General features: G+C 31.1%; 4 protein-coding genes across 9 annotated transcripts; 2 read left to right on the top strand and 2 right to left on the bottom strand.

Moving 5' to 3' along the window:
- Positions 1-580: 580 nt before the first annotated feature.
- On the bottom strand, positions 581-3,290 carry LOC117204521 (ubiquitin-conjugating enzyme E2-22 kDa). 2 transcript variants are annotated; one of them, XM_033442012.1, is made up of 5 exons: positions 2,950-3,290; positions 1,719-1,871; positions 1,381-1,463; positions 1,131-1,294; positions 581-1,056 (listed from the first exon to the last, which is right to left on the bottom strand). In XM_033442012.1, the coding sequence occupies exons 1-5, from the start codon at positions 3,010-3,012 to the stop codon at positions 920-922; spliced, it is 600 nt and encodes a 199-aa protein (XP_033297903.1). In that variant the 5' UTR covers positions 3,013-3,290; the 3' UTR covers positions 581-919. The 2 variants fall into 2 exon arrangements, with proteins under 2 accessions (XP_033297903.1, XP_033297904.1); XM_033442013.1 differs by lacking the exon at positions 2,950-3,290 and adding an exon at positions 1,967-2,008.
- On the top strand, positions 2,304-9,882 carry LOC117204519 (ribose-phosphate pyrophosphokinase 1). Of its 4 annotated transcripts, XM_033442005.1 has the most exons (8): positions 2,304-2,483; positions 3,921-4,128; positions 4,849-5,032; positions 5,945-6,016; positions 7,212-7,235; positions 8,364-8,587; positions 8,649-8,982; positions 9,059-9,882. In XM_033442005.1, exons 1-8 carry the CDS (start codon positions 2,417-2,419, stop codon positions 9,149-9,151), a joined length of 1,206 nt encoding a protein of 401 aa, XP_033297896.1. In that variant the 5' UTR covers positions 2,304-2,416; the 3' UTR covers positions 9,152-9,882. The 4 variants fall into 4 exon arrangements, with proteins under 4 accessions (XP_033297896.1, XP_033297898.1, XP_033297899.1 ...); XM_033442007.1 differs by lacking the exon at positions 7,212-7,235 and having other exon boundaries at positions 2,305-2,483; XM_033442008.1 differs by lacking the exon at positions 5,945-6,016 and having other exon boundaries at positions 2,306-2,483.
- Positions 9,883-10,996: 1,114 nt separating this feature from the next.
- Positions 10,997-12,551, bottom strand: LOC117204520 (metallophosphoesterase domain-containing protein 1). Of its 2 annotated transcripts, none has more exons than XM_033442010.1 (6): positions 12,424-12,551; positions 12,169-12,292; positions 11,879-12,023; positions 11,532-11,808; positions 11,231-11,457; positions 10,997-11,175 (listed from the first exon to the last, which is right to left on the bottom strand). In XM_033442010.1, exons 2-6 carry the CDS (start codon positions 12,289-12,291, stop codon positions 11,048-11,050), a joined length of 900 nt encoding a protein of 299 aa, XP_033297901.1. In that variant the 5' UTR covers position 12,292; positions 12,424-12,551; the 3' UTR covers positions 10,997-11,047. The 2 variants fall into 2 exon arrangements, with proteins under 2 accessions (XP_033297901.1, XP_033297902.1); XM_033442011.1 differs by having other exon boundaries at positions 12,401-12,515.
- A 483-nt stretch (positions 12,552-13,034) lies between these two features.
- LOC117204539 (probable medium-chain specific acyl-CoA dehydrogenase, mitochondrial) lies at positions 13,035-16,665 on the top strand. Its single transcript, XM_033442041.1, has 10 exons — positions 13,035-13,249; positions 13,400-13,478; positions 13,572-13,739; positions 13,819-13,919; positions 13,981-14,061; positions 14,122-14,252; positions 14,330-14,438; positions 14,517-14,657; positions 14,738-15,013; positions 16,374-16,665. Exons 1-10 carry the CDS (start codon positions 13,235-13,237, stop codon positions 16,524-16,526), a joined length of 1,254 nt encoding a protein of 417 aa, XP_033297932.1. The 5' UTR covers positions 13,035-13,234; the 3' UTR covers positions 16,527-16,665.
- Positions 16,666-19,291: the final 2,626 nt, after the last annotated feature.

Genomic DNA, 19,291 nt, shown 5'->3' on the forward strand with positions numbered 1-19,291 from the left:
AATGATGTAATAAATGCAATTTTTAATGTGGAATGTACATCTCCAGCTTCGAGTACAGAAAACTATGCATACGTAAAAAGATATTTATAAATGATAGTAATAGTAAATTATGAATTACTGAAACATAACCCTTCACCAAAAATGTACAGAATTTAAATATCAACAGTATAGCATTTATGTTTATCATTTTTTTTACAAATCCCTTTTAACGCTAACAGGTTGGTGTCTATTTCAATAATGTACAATCAGATCTAAATAGATAAACCTCTTTGTGGCTTAAAGAAATCTACTAAAATCTAATAATAAAAGTATAAGCTAATCGTGGTTTTCATTTTAATGTAATAAAGCATACAGAGTAGATATTGATTTATAAAAACAAAACGAAAAGTTTACTAAGTACTATTTCATGCAAACATTTTTTCACTGAAAAGAAAAAATATATCACCAAATACAATGACATAAAGAGAAACGCCCAATAAGAAATTTAGAAATATACAGTAATTTGTACAAAGAGATTTAATAAATGTTTAACATATAAAACTATGTTTTTGTTAAAAAGAAAAAAATGATAAATGCATTATGGCTTAAATAACATTTTTAAACTTTTAATAAACGTAAGATGAAGAATGACATACTTTTCATACAGTTTTTTTTAAGTGTGCTATTAAGTTGGACTTAATAGATTTTATTAATTACTGTTTCTTCATGCCTATTTTACACGTTAAATAAATGAGTATTGTTTAAGGTTATTGAAATGAATTTCCTGTGAATTTTTTTGCCATTGAAATATTGTCGTTACAGGTGCTGAATTTGATTATGAAACTGCTATGGTATCAGTAATTGGGCATGGTGTTACAGAAGTTTTGTAATGACAAAATGAGCAGTGCTTTTATATGACAGATTAACTATACAGTTATCACTAACTGAAGAGCTGCTCAGTGGCACGTTCCAAATCCCAATTGTATGAAGATAAAGCAACTCTTGCATTATGTTCCTCAATACCCATATCTGTTAGTCGCCTTATTTTATCATCTAAATCAGGCATCTTTGCTGGTCCTGTAAATAATTTTAGTGTTTACAGAAAAATTGCAATTACATGTTACAATTAATTCTCTACAATATGCACTTACCACCTGCATATACATATGTCCAATGTTTGGCAGTTTGACGAAACATTTCTGGATGCTCTTTATATTGCCTAGCCACTACTGCATCTTGTGGATCATCTGGTTCTGCTGCAGATAATAAAGCTTGTAATGATAGCAGTACTGTACGTAAAGTCATAGCAGCAGCCCTAAAAATCAGTATAAGAAATATAAAATATATTTCAAGCAATATTAAAATCATTGTTTTTTTATCTTATTTAACAGAATTACATACCACTGGTCTTTCAATATATCTAAACATATAGCACCTGTTACGGAAGATATATTAGGGTGCCATATTTTTGTTATGAATCGTACCTATAAAAAAATTATATGCTTACTGAAATATAATAACTAAATCCCAAGAAATATATATAAATCAATTTTTTTACTTATGATTGCAGAGTATTTGTAGAAAAGAAACTTTAAATATAAAATTGAAATATATGATAAAACAAAGAACTTAGAAAATGCTTTGTCATGTTTTAGGTTATATTAGCCTGTCTTAACATTAAATAATACAAAATTATTACTTTAACATATATTAATCATATTGACTTACAAAGTGCTTACTTTAGGAGGATTGAAGGGATATGTCTCGGGAACTTTAATCTCGAGCACAAAATTACCTCCCTCATATGGTGTATCTGGCGGGCCCGCTATCTCACCTTTTAGTTCAGTAAAACTATCATTTACCAATTCGACTTTGATTGCACATTTTGCAACCTATAACAAAATTTAAACAGATTACTAAAAAGCACTGATATTTTCATTATCAGTTTACATTACCATTAAACCTTTTCTACAAGATACATACTTACATGAGTGAATATGGCTACAATTTGCATGAAACAAAATTAATCTTACATTTTTTAGATCTATAAACAAATGAATAATAAAAACACAAAAGTCAATAACATGAAAGCATAATTATGGGTTATTATACTGCAATTGTCTAATGTATATTAATACTTAATCAGTTATGTAACTTTTTATACAAATTACAAAACATATTAGTTTTTATCAAATAACAATATTCTACAGAAGATGGTATTGCAGTGACACATGTAAAATAATTCTTCAAAAACTGTGTGCAAGATATAACCAAATGACCTATTGACATTATCATCTGATACTGAATTGATGTAATATTTTATAGTGATAATTTACCATATTGTTACAACATAAAGATTGAGACATTCTGGTGTAATCTGCCCCTCTATAAACATGTAGAAGTGATAAATGAAAACAAATATTCTTGGGCACATAGAATGGATCTCTCAGAACAACACAAGCGCAAACGAATATGTCAGTGCTCACAGAAATTTAAGGGAAATGGTACGTATTTAAACAAAAGATTTCATAGATGAAAGCATGTGTCAATCATTAATCTTATATTTAAACACAGAAAATATGCATTATTTTGCATAATTGGAGTTACACATTAGTTCATTAAAATATCTAAAAAGTATAGAAAATTTATTCATAATTTTTTTTTTCTCGAGCAAAAATATATGGTAGAAATATTTTTGAACGCAACAAAACAGTAACGTTTTATTGGTAAATTTCGATGAGTTTAAATGCTGATGACACTCAAGAATACCATACAACAGGTGCCTACGCTTTGTTCGCGGTGATTTTATCAACCAATGAATTGCGGCACATTTTTGTCACGCCACACATGAAATTTCTTTGGGATAGTATAACATAACTGTACGATGTTGTTTAGCAATTCTAATAATTATATCTGGAGTAAAAAACAAACGATACTTTTTAAAATTATAGGAAGCTATTATTCACTCACCTCCTCGCTTCTTATAACCTCTTTAAATTCGCGTTGGATTCTCAATGCCGCGATGTTCGCCATAGCTTCCGAATCGGTGAGACAGTCAGTACACTGTCATCGTCATTCGAATAGATTAACGAAGTTCGCTGAATGCGTCAACGTGCACAAAACCTTTAAGGTATTAGTATTTGGGTTTACTCTCTCTCTCTCTACTTAGAAAAACGAACGTTCTAACTCGTGTTCTATACTAAAATCTCCGCTCACGGATACATCCAATTTATCATTTAATCACTGCCGGCGCCACATTGATGAGAAAAGTTGACTGTCACTCGCTCGTGTTCACCCTTTTGAATTTTGTCTACGTTCACGTCGTTGCTCGGTATGGCGCCAATTTATAAATTATGGAAAAATGTAAATTTTAATAATAATTTAATTATTTGTAACTTATTTTTATCTTCTATAAAAACATAAAAAAGTGTCTCACATGTTTTTATATTTACACCAAAAGAAATATGCTGTAAAAAAATAACAATTTTAATTATCGAGATTATAAATTAGTATATAAGATAAATTAAAATTTACCAACAAACTAAACTAATTCTTCACTTACTTCGAATTACACATGATATAAAACTAAGCAAAAAATATAGTTGAAATCTTTAAATGATTTGTAAAATGTGTAATTTTAAGTATTATTACATTATAAAATTAGTTATTATCATGCCCCTTAAACGTACGGTTAAATTACTGCAATAATAACATACGTCATGAATAACATTTATAAAAATGTCATAATTTTCATCAAGCAGTAACATAATCTTGTTGATATTTCTTAGTCTATTATTTTTTTAACGGAAAAAAATATACGATAAGAAATGCATTTGCGCGGTTATGTCCAACACTCGATGGGCGGAGTATAATATTAAACATCACATCCGGTTTTAAGAGCGTTCTCTGATTGGATAGTCTCTTTGTGGTTTCTGTTTTAGTGATGCCTGTGTCCCAGCCAGTGCGTGCTAAGAGTTTGTTACGCGCAAACTTAGAAAATTCTCGCGGGCGACTTTTACAGAGCAGAATGCCAAACATTAAAGTCTTCAGTGGCACATCGCATCCAGATTTGGCTCAACGTATCGTTGACAGACTCGGTATTGACATTGGAAAAGTTGTCACGAAGAAATTTAGTAACCTCGAAACATGGTAATGGTTGCATTCACCGCTACAACCACGTTATTGTCATTAGATTAAACTCAAGTTCCGACCACGTGTCATTTCAAATCTTATTGAAATTCCTCCTTCCTGGTATATCGTTCCATAAAGCGCAGAATATTTTTATCACCCTTGTATTGCCATTTCCATATATGTACCCGTTAATTCATCAACCCTACCAGAGTACAAACAACCCTGTCGCGCAAGGCCGGTTTTCTAGTATACTACCGAGCCGCGATGTTTAACTTGAAGGTCAACTAGTACAATTATTAATACACATTCTAATGATTTCTGACATTAATGTATACTTCTACATACATAATACAGTACATAATTCTATAGAGTATTTTAACTTGTGTGTAAACATATGATAAATACATTTTTTTGCTATGTTAGTACTTATACATATTTGATTTTTATCATAAAGTATATAATTTTTTAATTGGAATAATTTTAAGAATAAAAGAAATCAAGTATGTAGACTAAAATAAGTAAACTATATAGATTTTACTTTTCTGCTTGCATATGTTAGAGAACAATTATAACTCTGATTTGTTGGTATATTAAGAATAAAAAGTAAACAACAATATCTCTAAATTTGTATGTAAGTCGGCTAATATATAGCACAAATTTATATTTATATGTGTTTATATATAATATGTTTCGCTATTATGATATTAATTATATTTGTTTTGTTCATGCTCTTATTAGCGTGGAAATAGGAGAATCTGTTCGTGGAGAAGATGTATACATTGTACAAAGTGGAAGTGGAGAAGTAAATGACAACTTGATGGAATTATTGATTATGATCAATGCATGTAAAATTGCTTCTGCATCTCGAGTAACTGCTGTAATTCCTTGTTTCCCGTATGCAAGACAAGATAAGAAGGATAAGGTAGGACACATTGATAAGATAATGTGTTTTATTTTTTTACCTATTATAGTATTATGCATAGAAATTTAGTAAAATACAAAAAACTGATAATACTTTGAAATAATCAATAAAGTTTAATTCAATTAAATTACTTATATTGCCTTATAATTTTATTACTATTATGTGGTGTATCTTATAAGATAAATGTATGCACTGTTTATATTTTACAAACATATTTGTGGAAATCTTATACCAAAACATTTTGTTTGTTTAGATTACATATGATGTATAATGTATGATGGTAAATTTAATTTACACTGTACTGTGATACTTGTTTGTCTTGCCGTTATTGACTATCCAACAGTAGATTTATCTATAAGTACCTATTTGCATATTAATGCATATTTATATGTAAAGAAATTAGTAAAATCAATTAATTATTACCTTAAATGAATCATATAAAAAAGGTGTAAATATAAAACACTTATATAACAAAATAACTTCTAGGAACTATGTTTTAGTGAATCTGGTACTCTAGGTACATAATAGTCATCTTGTTGATTTATGTTATCAATTAATATGATTACATTGCTTTACACATGCAAATAAAGTGAATACTCCTGTAGGGAGAAAAATGCTATGCTTATAATTTTTATAAAATGATATAATAGTTACATTCCTAATTTAACCATGTATATATATTTTTATTCAAATAATTATTTATTATGTGCTTATTTCTCTTAAACACTTCTGACATAATAATAACATTATATACATATTTCAAATAATTTATCTAATAAGTTGTGGTTTTAATCAAAATTGTCTATTTTATATCTTCTGTAGTTATGAGTACTGAAAAGTTTGATCCCCATAATAAGGAAAATATGGCTTGCTAAAGAAAAAGTTAATTTTTTTTATATGATATCTTCACAGGGTGGTGATGGACGTGACAACAGAAATTCTAAGAAACAAATTATCATGAAGTCAAACGAGTGGAAATTCAGGGTAACTTGTAGCGGTCTTTTTTTGCTCTATTCACTTTTAATAGCTTTGCAACAGGCCAGTGGAGTAATATCACTTTTGGAACGCAAAACATGAGTTTTCATCATCATACAAAATATACATATTTATAATATTTTGGCTTACATCATTGAGTCATACCAAATAGTAGTCTTGTTTAGCAGGATTACATTATTTACTATATTATACTTATTTCTACAAAATCATAACTAACATGAATTAATACTAATATTTAATTTTGACATATTCTACAAGGGAATGATTTAAAGTTTCAGATATATTATCTAAACACTTTAAATATTTTATTTAGATATTCATTGCATGTAAACATACATGCAAAATTTCATATTTAAAGAAACAATGCACTGGAACTATATGTATGTCCACTGTTTAGCACATTTCTTTCCATATATAAATATATAACATAGTATGCATGCAACAAATCAAGGATTACATATAATGTTAAAAAGTATTAATCATTCATCTTATACATTTTATGGGGTTGCTTGAAGATATGAAATACTAGGGAATAATGATATATGCATTGTTTAATGCAAATACTTAACTCTCATATTCTTCTTGCATGAATTAATTTCTCAGAAATACAAGTATTTTAATATATATATATATATTATATTAAATATATTTATATATATTGTAACATTACATTTTACAAAGTGGCACATATTAATGAAACAAAATTTCATATAATTTTGCAATAAGTAATTAACAAAGCTGTAAACAACAAATATATTGTAACTGAAGCTGTGTATTTAGTAATTATCAGAAGGTTATCAGAAGTTAGATAACCCACATGAATATTGCAAAATTAATATCGCAATTCATCGAGGGGGGCCTTCCGTGCATTCATACTATAATATTTACCATCATTGTCTACTGAATGCAATTTATTTTAATAAATTTACTGGTATCCTTTTTAAGATGTTAATAACAAGTCGCCACAACATTTTATAAAGAAATAAGCACAATGGAGGCATATTGGTTTAATGAAGATTTAATTAAAATAACACAATTATTATTGTTATCAAAATGTAATCTTTGATAAGTAATCTCCAAATACAATAGATTGTAATGAGGAAGAAATATTATTATTAAAATAATTCTTGTCAAAAATTCATTTTACTTTTACATAAATTTCTGAATAGTTGGGTATTTTCAGGATTTTGTGCCCGACCTCTCTACAGTGAGTATAAGAACAATAAGATTGTAACGTTTGTCGAGTGTAACGTTTGTAATTATAACTCGATGAACAATTTGAGTTGTTATATCATTCTTAGTTTTTTACAAAATTTTCTTTGTAGGACTAACAAAACTCATATATATTGCTATATAGCACAATGGTATCCCCATGAATGAATGAATGAATGAACTATTTGGTCATAGCATATTGATACCTGTATGAGAGGGCAAAATATTAATATAATAGCATTCTACATACATTTTTAATAATCTATATACACATAATGGGATACACACTTGTATGTTATATGGGTACTAATTATTATGTTGCTAAATATGTTGTTGTCCAAGTATACTACTAATCATGAAATGCCTATCTTCTTAATGAAATAGTGCTTTGACAAGATAAAATTGTGATTGTGTTATTTAGGCAATAGAATGTTATGCCAATAAAATGATTTGCAAACAGATATTATTTTTTAAATATTAACATCAATTAGCTTCTTTGAAACATATTTATTACAGATAAGTTTATTAAGATAATTTTATCACTATTACCTTTCTGAACACAATGCATTTGTGTTTGTTTAAAGAATTTCACTGTTATTATAATATCAATGGTACACCAATATATTTATTATATATTTTGGTCATAACTGCAGAGTTCTATAACTTTATTTTATTTTCCCAAATGTCCTTAAATGTTTTCATGAAAAATTACGGTATCAGAATGCACTGTGTTCTGTATTGTAATTTATAAGTTTGAATTTTGCTTGACTTACATTTTCCTGTTGAATCTAACTGGGATGCATTTGCAACATATTGTTTTCGTTTTTATCTGTATGTACACACATACAATATATTTTTAACGAATATCTCAATACATAGCCATTGTATTCATATTTTGTCCCCTCCAAAGAAAGAATTTTCTATTGTATAACATATCTTTTATAAAAATATATTTTGAATTATATACTCCTTCATTTATTGACCTTATAAAATGCTTTCTAAAAGGTCTTGAAAATTTTAATGGCAATATTTTCAAATTGCAGGATATTTCCAGTTGCAAATGGACTTCAGAGATTCATACAATTTCATAAGATTAAAATTAGATTTTATCTTCTTTTTTCAGAGTCGTGCGCCTATTTCAGCAAAGTTAGTAGCAAATATGTTGTCAGTAGCAGGAGCTGATCACATTATTACAATGGATTTGCACGCTAGTCAAATACAAGGATTTTTTGACATTCCAGTTGACAACTTATTTGCTGAACCAGCTGTTTTGAAATGGATTAAAGAAAACATTATAGAATGGCGAAACAGCATCATTGTTTCTCCAGATGCTGGTGGTGCTAAAAGGTAAAATTTAAAATTAGCATTAATCTAAAGCAAATATATTAAAGGAAAATAATTTCAACAGGGTAACATCTATTGCTGATCGACTAAATGTTGAATTTGCTCTTATACATAAAGAAAGGAAAAAGGCGAATGAAGTTGCTAGTATGGTATTAGTTGGAGATGTAAAAGACAGAGTTGCTATTCTAGTAGACGACATGGCCGACACTTGTGGCACTATTTGTCATGCAGCAGAAAAGCTTTTAGAAGCTGGAGCAACAAAAGTATATGCCATTTTAACACATGGAATTTTCAGTGGCCCAGCAATTAGTAGAATTAACAATGCATGTTTTGAAGCTGTGGTAGTAACAAATACCATTCCTCAAGATGGCCATATGCAGGATTGCCCAAAGATACAGGTAGATGAATAATTATAATATATATTTAACATATTTATATATTTGTATGCTTGATTCTTGTATTTGTATATTTTAGTGTATCGATGTATCAATGATGTTCGCTGAGGCTGTAAGGCGGACTCATAACGGTGAATCTGTATCGTACCTGTTTTCAAATGTACCGTATTAGATGAAAATCTTCCTGATAATATACTCTTTCAAACTATGTAAGGAGAATGTAATCTTTTTACATCTGTTTACTGTTATTCTTAGTTTAGTTTAAACTAATTTGCCTATAAAATCAACTTGGGATAAGCACCAATATCCCGTTTTTAATTTGGTAACTATACATATCTTTTTTTCGATAGACATGTGTAAAAAGTAAAACATTAAACAACTAAAACATACTATATTGTCCATATTCGAAAAAAAAAGTTAATAAGTAATATATACAAAAAGAAGTTACAGAGTAAAATTGCTTAAAAATAATTAAATTTTCGCTAGATTGTCACTTAATACGCAGAATACATCATTTTCCCATGTAGGACATATAGTTATTATATTGTTTAACTTAAATTGTATAATTTGTTATTGCGATATGAAATGAAGTAATGATCCTAACAGTTGTGTAAAACTGTATGAGAACAAAGGGTATCGTAACGAGTGCAAGTAGCCATTTATACGAGATATATATATATATATTTATATATATATATATATATATATATATATAATTAATTACGCCGTAGAGGCATATCTCATTTTTTACAGACATGTAAAAATTTGCAATATGTATGTACAATTTATCAACTGATAAGCACATCAGAATAATTAACTTTTACAGCTCTAGTATGATGTATTATAATATTTTAATACACTGTGTACTATGTTGTATACAATAGAAAAATGATGTCAAAAAGACATTGTATTATTTTCAAGTATCTTTTACTACTACAATTTTTAAAAATTAACGAGCAAGTCACTATTTATATGAATATATTTCTATTACCGCAAAAAATGATTGTCTCATTTAATAGAGGAAAGTGATTTTATAGTTGGACTTTGTATCAATATGATACAAAAATATAAATCAATATAAATACAGCAATGTTTACATGCAAATTTTTCTTAATTCAGTAAAAGATGCTACCTGTTGATGAATTGGATATTATAATAAATATCTTTAAAAAATGCAATTTTAATTCTTTATTACTATAATAGAAAAATTATGTACATGATCATTTTACTATTAATTTACTATTAATATTTTGGATATATTGATTAAATATTTAGAAATATTTTATTTTTTCAAAAGTTATGTTATGTATAAAATCTAACTGAAACAAGCTTTTACTTCACTAATTAAATATCAAGTTAATTTGTTTATTATTATTAATTATAACATATTGACCTACGGTATATAAGTTGCATTATAATACTCGGATATTATTATACACTATTGAACGGAATACAACTAATAAATATTGTTCGTTATATTGTAATTGAAATTGTAACAGTCGATTGTAAAGAAGTTATTCATGACATATTTCTTAACTACAATACCAAATATTTTGTTGATATGACTAAGATTTTATATACACTTCAATATGATAGAAATATCTGATTTAATGTGTAACTTAATTTATAGTATTATGTGCAACAATTTATGATGATTAAATTGTGTAATTTCTATATTCAAAATACATAGTACGCAAGGTTTTTATAATTCGTTTAGACATACATTTGTGAGATAACTTCTTAAAATAATATAAATTAAAACTTTATCTAAGTACAAAACTGTTCTATTTACATGTCATTATGTGTAAATAAAGATATAATTATAAAATTTTTATATCTGTAAAGAATGTATGCTAAATATTACTTTCAACAATTTTTTAATATCTTCAAGTGAACGATACTATCTTAAAATCATAATTTTTTTATATCTGCCTTGTAATTTTTGTTCTTTTAGATAAGATTGTAATACAAAAAATTTATAGAAATATACGAATAAATAAATTGAAATTTTTATACGTTTGTACATAAGAAACATAACGAAATTTATCGTTATACTTTATAATTTTGTTTATGATTTGCAATGTTCAGGTGGTAATGTTATATCAAAAACTACTGGTGGATTACTTGGTAAATAATTTAAATCACACGTTGATGCATTTACATATATGATTTTCCCATCAGATGAGATGCCATACCCTAAAAATTATAAGCATGTAATTCATTTGGAATAAAAAAAAATTTTATTTTGTACCTTCATGTATATGACCAAAAACATGATACTTTGGTTTAACTCTATTTTGAACTGTAGAAAGTAACTCAACACATCCAGCTCTTACGCCACTACAACATAAATCTCCATGACCTACAGGAGGTGTGTGTGTTACAAGAATATCTGTGTCTGATGGTATCATTTCCCATTTTGAAAGGCATGCTTCTCCACGAGGTACATTAAATGCCCACTTACAAAATTCTGGTTGCCTAAAGTATAGGAAAAATTTATTAGGAAACTATGATATATAAAATGTCTTTATAATACAGAAATAAATACTTACCATGGGGTACCATATATTTTTATTCCATGTATTATAGTTTCTGAATCTTCTAAATAAGTGCAATTTGTTAAATATTCTTTAACGTTCGCGGTCTGTATTGCTTCTGCAAGAGTATCCTTAGACATTCCTAATGTAGGTATATTGTCAAGAATACTGGTCCCTGTATGTTTTTGACGATTTCCACTGGTTTGTAAAGAAAAGGGATGAGTAAATGTGGGATCAAAGCTAAGTTCATGATTACCAGCTATAACGATTTTATTTTTATGTGGCAAATTACCTACAACAAAATGATTATTATTAACTAATGCTATCAAGCTAAAAAAATGAGCTTTTTTATTTGACATTACCAATCCAATTATTAAATTCTATGACTTCTTGTAAACTACCACATTTTGTAAAATCTCCAGCATGTATAAACACATCTCCCATGGGTATATCGAATTTTATGAATGGTGTTAATGAATGAGTATCACTCATACAAACAACACGGAGCTAAAATATAATGAAATACCACAATAAATTGTTTTTTTTACCCTTAGTATTATAATATCATACGAGTTTTGTATATTGGCTATTATAGGTTAGATTCAACGGATGTTTGTAATAAAAATGATGACAAGTAATTTAAACTTTTTACTTTATCATTTGCTGCTTCAGTTGTTGGAAGTTTGGTATTTATTTTAATCACTTTTTGCTGCTGTGACAGTTCACGCCAAGCTGCTGTAGGATTGTTTGTTAATGGATGAATATCTATCTTCATGCTGGAGAGATTGCAATAGTCGCTTATCAATTTTAGTTATTATTATAGCAAAAAAATGAAATTAATATACATAATACACTAATTAACACACAGCTACTTTTCTACATACATTAGCTTAAGTTCATGTTGTACCTTTCACATAAAAATATTAATTACTTGGTCGACAAAGACGATTCAACATCGACTGGTAGATTTATTTCCCTTCCTTATGCGAATTTAAACGATTATAGTTTGTTATTTTGTTCATAAATAATGTTATATTTTTTACAACTTATTATTCGTAAATTAATTAAATAAACACTTATTAAATTATTAAGTAATTTAAATCCAGTTTAACGCAATTCTTAAATCTTTCGAAAATATTTAAATGTCGAAGAAGTGACCAAAATTTTCGCGCCTCATGTATGTAAAATTAGTATTTAAATAGTTTTATCAATATTAAGATTTCATGTTAAAAAATAAGTCTCATGTATAAAAAGAAAATTATAACTGCGAAACATACTTAGTCTACAAATATATATTTACCAAAAGAAAAAGATTATAACAAATATTAAAATAACCAATCAGTTATTTACTTCCAAAGCTTTATACTAGATTTACAATATATATATACTTTCGCTTTATGTACAACATACAGTGTTAATAAAGTATGTAATTAGTAAGTTATAATATATTTATGAACATAGTCTTATTTGTTCAAATACTAATTATCTTAGGTATTTATTTCATAAGTAATGATAGTTGGTAGTCGCTGATGTACTTTGATCTGCAAGGACCGTGATTTGCAGCATTTGTTAAAAGTTCTGATAAAGATTTCGTTTAAATTAAATGTCTTATGTACAAACTTTGTGAATTTTCAATACGTTCAAAAGTAACAATACCGATAAAAGTTTGAAATTAAAGAACTTCTTAAAATTAAAAGTAAAAACAAAGAAACATCAAAATGTTTTCACGAACGGTAAGTACTTTACAAGACATGAAATTTTATACAAAAGTTAAATAATGCTGCAGATGATATAAATATGTATAACTTTCATTATTGTGCAAACCCTGCAAATTGTTTTTTGAGCTGTTAAAGATATTAATGATATATCATATGCCTTGTTAGATAATGAAAAGTGTAACGTATCAAAAGGTGATGAGAACATTTTCATCAACATCTGATTATGCTATAGGATATAACTTTGGTTAGTATAACAAATTGAATATGACAATAACTTAGTTATACTTGTAAGAATAAAAATATCTTTTATTATATATTTTTATAATACCCACTTTAGAACTAAATGATATGCAAAGAGAAATGCAAGAATTGGCTCGCAAATTTACAAAAGAAGAAATCATTCCAGTAGCTGCTGAATATGATAGAAGTGGAAAATATCCATGGGATATTGTGAAGAAAGCATGGAGTTTGGGTTTATTAAATAAACATATTCCTGAATATTGTGGTATTGTTACAGACTTACATAATTTAAAAAATATAAAATTTTAAGGGATAAATTATGGTTATATAAACTATTATTATAGGAGGAATGAACGTTGGTACTTTTGAAGGTTGTTTAGTTGGAGAGGAATTTGCTTATGGCTGTACAGGAATATCAACTGCATTAGAAGGATCAGGATTAGGTGTAAGTTCATTTTGCAATGTTTCTATTTACGTAAAATAATGGTATTTAAAATTTTTTACAGCAAGCTCCTGTAATTGCATTTGGAACAAAAGAACAACACAAAAAATATCTTGGAAGACTTATCGAAGAACCACTTGTTGCTGTAAGATAATCAAATTTTTATTCCTAATAATTTAATACATTTACAATATAAAAATTATAGGCATATTGTGTTACCGAACCTGGAGCTGGATCAGATGTTGCAGGTGTTAAAACAAAGGCTGAAAAGAAAGGAAATGAATGGATCATTAATGGAACAAAAATGTGGATAACAAATGGAGGTGTTGCTAATTGGTATATTGAATTTATCAGTAATTTATTTGTCACTAAATTGTGTCTATATTCACTATATAAAATAATCACTTATATAGGTATTTTCTATTAGCAAGGACAAATCCTGATCCAAAAGCTCCAACTGGTAAGGCTTTCACAGCTTTTATCGTAGAACGCGAGTACGAAGGTGTAACACCTGGTCGAAAAGTAAAGTTTGTTCTTAATAAATTATTTTTCATTGCATTTTTTAGAATTTCAAAATAAATCTATTTTATGATGAAACAGGAACTAAACATGGGTCAAAGAGCTTCCGATACTCGAATGATAACATTCGAAGACGTCCGTGTTCCACAAGAAAATGTTTTGGGCAAAGAAGGCGAAGGATTTAAGATTGCTATGAAAACTTTTGATAAAACTAGGCCAATGGTACGACAATGAAAATACTCCTTAAAGATAACCAATTATAAATTGTAATATTCAAATGTTGTTTCTTATTCCCTTCATAGGTTGCAGCTTCATCTGTCGGTCTAGCTCAAAGAGCTCTTGACGAAGCTATAAAATACGCAACACAACGTAAAGCTTTTAATAAAGTAATAGGAGAACATCAAGCTGTAGCATTCATGCTCGCAGATATGTCGATCGGTGTTGAGACTGCTAGACTTGCATGGATGAAGGCAGCTTGGGCTGCCGATCGTAGTCTTCCAATAGCTACAAATCTTGCTAGCATTGCAAAGTGTTATGGTGGTGATGTAGCCAACAAATGTGCAACAGATGCTGTTCAAGTATATTATTACACAATATATTAGGTGAAGTAAAAAGTTCTGAGCGCTTTTTCGCTTTATTTCGACGATGAAATTAACATAGTCAAGATTATTCGATTTAGATTAAATATGCGCCGTTTTGTTCGATTACTTTTGTCCATTTTGAAGGCAATTTCATAATTCCGCGGTTGAAGAAGTCCTCGTCCCTATTGGTAAAAAACTTGACCAGCTCATTTTCACAAGCCTCTCTTGAGGCCAGTTTTGTACCATCAAGAAAATTTTGCAAAAACTTAAAAAGGTGATAATCGCTTGGTGCCAGGTCTGGACTGTACGGCGGATGCGATAGAACCTCCCAGCCAAGCTCTCGGAGCTTCTGACGCGTCGTTAAAGATGTGTGCGGCCTGGCGTTGTCTTGATGGAACACAACACCTTTCCTATTGGCCAATTCTGGCCGCTTCTGGTCGATCGCCTGCTTCAGTCTGGTCAGTTGTTGACAATAGAGGTCCGAATTAAGTGTTTGCCCCGATGGGAGCAGCTCATAATGGATGATTCCCTTCCAATCCCACCAAACACACAATAAAACCTTCTTGGCCGTTAATCCACGCTTGGCGATCGTTTGGGCCGGCCCACCGCGATTGGACCACGATCTTTTTCGGCTGTTGTTCTCGTATGTGACCCATTTTTCATCGCCAGTCACCATCCGCTTCAAAAATGGGTCGATTTCGTTACGTCTCAACAAAGAATCGCAGGCATCAATTCGGTCCAAAAGGTTCTTTTGCGTCAATTCATGTGGCACCCATACGTCGAGCTTCTTCTTGAGACCAGCCTTATGCAAATGGTTCCAAACGGTTTTCTGGCTAATCTTCAGTTCCTGGGCAATGGAATAAGTGCTCACATGCCGGTCCGACTCGACGATTTCCATGATTTTATCCACATTTTCGACGATTGGCCTACCAGAGCGTGCCTCATCTTCGACGTCCATATTACCAGAACGGAATCGTTGGAACCACCGCTTTGCTGTTGCATTCGATACTGTACTGGGTCCATAAACAGCACAAATTTTTTTGGCCGCCTGCTCCGCCTTTTCACCTTGGTCGTAGTGGTACTGAAGAATGTATCGAATTTTCTCTTTTTTTATCTCCATTTTCGAACGCTGTAACACACAACTGGCTTCACCGAACACAAAACTGACAAAGAACCTTTTTGATGCGTAATATCACCTTGAAATCGGTGTATACTATGACTCGATGCGATGTGCACATCGTGAGATATGGCTCACTAAAGACATCTAGCGAAAAACGCTCAGAACTTTTTACTTAACCTAATATTTATCTTTTTTAAAAAGTAAAAGTAATCATTTCATATTCGAAATTATTTACAGATTTTCGGTGGTGCTGGATTCAACACCGAATATCCGGTAGAAAAATTGATGCGAGATGCAAAAATTTATCAAATTTACGAAGGTACTGCGCAAATCCAGAGACTTATAATCTCGCGTTATCTACTTTCTGAGGCTACTCAGAAAAATATATAATTTTTCTAACAAGAATTTTGTACAATTATAAAAAATATTAATTCTTTAAAAGTATTATATTATATATATTTTTATAAAATTTATAATAACATTTTGTATGTTTGTTATAACATTTTGTAAATTAATTAAACGTTAAAATCTTGCACCTTGTTAATTTTTTATAAATACTTTGAAATATACATTTTATTACAGGAAAACATAAAGGAGAAGAAACGTGAGAATTTTGCATTTCATATTTCGCGCTGATCGGTGTTAGATAGCGCTGCAAACGTTGTTCGAAAGCGTTAGTCAAGTGTATTGTACAATGAAAAGGGATTACATCGCATTATGTCCGTCAGGTCATAGTTTTTACACGGTTATATTTGGTGAAGTCGTGCGTGGCGAGTTATGCAACATTTGGTGTAAAAGCGCCCCATAATAAGACGTCCAGATATTGTGACATCTGACCTACTTAGACGGTATCGTCATATTTAAGGCAGTGGTAAATTGACAACATTTATAACGTGAAAAACGTATCTGACAGCCTTTCAATTTGCAGATTCTAACTGCCTGCAAACACGAGGGAACTAGGGAATCTTTCGGAAATTGCGTCTTTCCGTGATACATTATTGGAACACAGTGCCGTGACTAGCAAATTCTGGTACCCACTAAAACCTCGCTCGATACGTTCCTTCTCTCAAAATACTTTCCCTTTTGTTATTGTTCGATGTGGTACAATTGAAAGTAAACAGTTGGAAGATTATTCCAATGTTCGAGGCTTCATACATTAAATTTCGCCGAGCTCTTTCTACATCATGTAGCGTGTACGAGATCGGTATAGTTAATATTTTCCCTTTCGTTATCCACTGCCGTGCCTATGAATGGTAAAATTGGGCGCAAATTAAATGGTTAACTCATTCTTACAAGACAGATGTATCATACCATAGTAAAAATTAACATTCTTCGATTTTTATTTTAAACCGAACAATCGACTCTTTTATCTATGATTATTCAAATTTATAACTTTTTAACGCCTAATCAACTAGTATCTTTTAATTATGTTCAAAATTACAATTGCACACTCGTCGAAGCATTTAATTCGATAAAGTGAAATAATAGCATTGAATAACAACATTCGTAATTCAATAAAGCGAAATAACATTTTTAAAAATTAATGAGTCAAAAATTAAACTTTCCTTATAATACGAGATTACGTTTTATATCTCTAATGTTCAAGGCTTATTAAAACAAAGCCAATTAACGCGTACATCGCAGATCAAAAAGGGAATGTAAAAGAATTCGCATTACGTTTTTTCGAGTTTTGATCTCATAAATATAACGCGCCTAATTTTGTCTCGATCGTTCTAATTAAACCTTGACTGCCGATTGAATTAAACGCGTATGACACGTTGAGAAAAGACTTGGAAACGTACGTTAATAGATGTATAGAAATGGCAAGAATCGCAACAAGGTGGGCGACGGAAAGCGTGATTTGGGCGCGCGGTACCGATAAAGAGAATCGACGGCGGGCACCGGCGCTAAGCACACGGTCCTGGAACTCGTGCTGTCAGAGCGCAACGGTGCGCCGGACGCTCGCTTGACTAAGGGAGTGCCCGTCCCGATGCAAAGTGTAAGTGAAGTGGCCTACAGACCTACATTTGTCTAACGTTCGATTTTTTTCGAGCCGGCGGACAGGAGGTTAATAATCCGCGCGGGGCTCATTTTTCCGCGGGCGTGTGTGATGTCGCTGTTATGTGATATACTGATGTTTGGTTGAAAGAGACGGTGTAGTTTCGGTACGCTCAGACGGCGCTGGCCGGCGCGGGGAGCGTAGTAGTAAAAAGAGAGGAGGACAGCAAGAGCGTGCGCACACGAGGAGAAAGAGAGAAAGAGACAGAGAGGGAACGTATACAGAGAGAGGAATAAAGAAGGAAGAAAAGCGAGCGCGCGCGGTTCCGTTGGTTAGACAAAGAGGAAGGGAAACGGGACAGACAGATAGATAGACGGGGGTAAGAAAGAGAGCGAGGGCACGTAAGAGAGTGTGTAGGTGTTTCGAGAGAAGTGCGTGCGCTCGAGGACGACGTGCAGGAGGAGGGACCCCCGTCTGTCTGTCTGCTGGAATGCACGAGGGCCGAATGGCTACAGGGGCAGGGGAAGGTGGGGGCCACACGGCCCTCGAGAACACCACCGCGACGGCCCTTACGGAATCATCGTCGTCATCCTCCTCCTCCTCGGTACCGACGATTCTCGCCGAAAACAATACCTCGACTAACCTACCTTTGCCGGGACCTCAACAACAGACCCTTCATCAGGTACAACAGCAACAGCAAACTCAACAACAACAACAACAACAACAGCAAACGCACTCACGACCACCGATCAACTTGGTCACTGATCTGCCAGCGAATGATACATCAGGTAACCTCAACCACTCATTTTTATGCTCTCGAGTTCTTTGTTGCCGCAGTATACCGCTTGCCAAACTCTCTTTTTCTTTCTCCCGCTACTTTGCCTTCTCTCTACGCTTCACTCTCACTCTGCTGTTTCTGCCTCTCGCTTTCGCTTTCGCTTTCAACCGTTTACCTCTCGCTTCGTGCGTATAGTCTTTCGTCCTTTCCATCTATCCTCTACTCGCCAACACTAGTACGTTGCTTTCCCTCTCTCCCTCTCCCCTTTTTTTTTTCTCTATTATTCGCCTGTTTGTACTCGTTTTGCCCATTTTTTCGTTCGACTCGGTCCATCTTCGAAGTTACAGGTACATACGATTTCGCTCTTCCTCATTGCGC

The sequence above is a fragment of the Bombus bifarius genome, unplaced genomic scaffold, assembly GCF_011952205.1.
Source record: "Bombus bifarius isolate JDL3187 unplaced genomic scaffold, Bbif_JDL3187 scf7180000007978, whole genome shotgun sequence".
In the NCBI taxonomy this organism is placed as follows: Eukaryota; Metazoa; Arthropoda; class Insecta; order Hymenoptera; family Apidae; genus Bombus; species Bombus bifarius.

Excerpts from the sequence above, each read along its gene's own strand:
- LOC117204519 (XM_033442005.1), top strand. The coding sequence starts at position 2,417 with ATGGATCTCTCAGAACAACACAAGCGCAAACGAATATGTCAGTGCTCA. Across the intron at positions 5,033-5,944 it reads GACAAGATAAGAAGGATAAG|GGTGGTGATGGACGTGACAA; the intron begins GTAGGACACATT and ends ATATCTTCACAG. Across the intron at positions 8,588-8,648 it reads GATGCTGGTGGTGCTAAAAG|GGTAACATCTATTGCTGATC; the intron begins GTAAAATTTAAA and ends TAATTTCAACAG.
- LOC117204521 (XM_033442012.1), bottom strand. The coding sequence starts at position 3,012 with ATGGCGAACATCGCGGCATTGAGAATCCAACGCGAATTTAAAGAGGTT. Across the intron at positions 1,295-1,380 it reads GATATATTGAAAGACCAGTG|GGCTGCTGCTATGACTTTAC; the intron begins GTATGTAATTCT and ends ACTGATTTTTAG. Across the intron at positions 1,057-1,130 it reads GACATATGTATATGCAGGTG|GACCAGCAAAGATGCCTGAT; the intron begins GTAAGTGCATAT and ends AATTATTTACAG.
- LOC117204520 (XM_033442010.1), bottom strand. The coding sequence starts at position 12,291 with ATGAAGATAGATATTCATCCATTAACAAACAATCCTACAGCAGCTTGG. Across the intron at positions 11,809-11,878 it reads AGAATTTAATAATTGGATTG|GTAATTTGCCACATAAAAAT; the intron begins GTAATGTCAAAT and ends ATTTTGTTGTAG. Across the intron at positions 11,176-11,230 it reads TTTTGGTCATATACATGAAG|GGTATGGCATCTCATCTGAT; the intron begins GTACAAAATAAA and ends TATAATTTTTAG.
- LOC117204539 (XM_033442041.1), top strand. Across the intron at positions 13,740-13,818 it reads ACATATTCCTGAATATTGTG|GAGGAATGAACGTTGGTACT; the intron begins GTATTGTTACAG and ends CTATTATTATAG. Across the intron at positions 15,014-16,373 it reads GTGCAACAGATGCTGTTCAA|ATTTTCGGTGGTGCTGGATT; the intron begins GTATATTATTAC and ends AATTATTTACAG.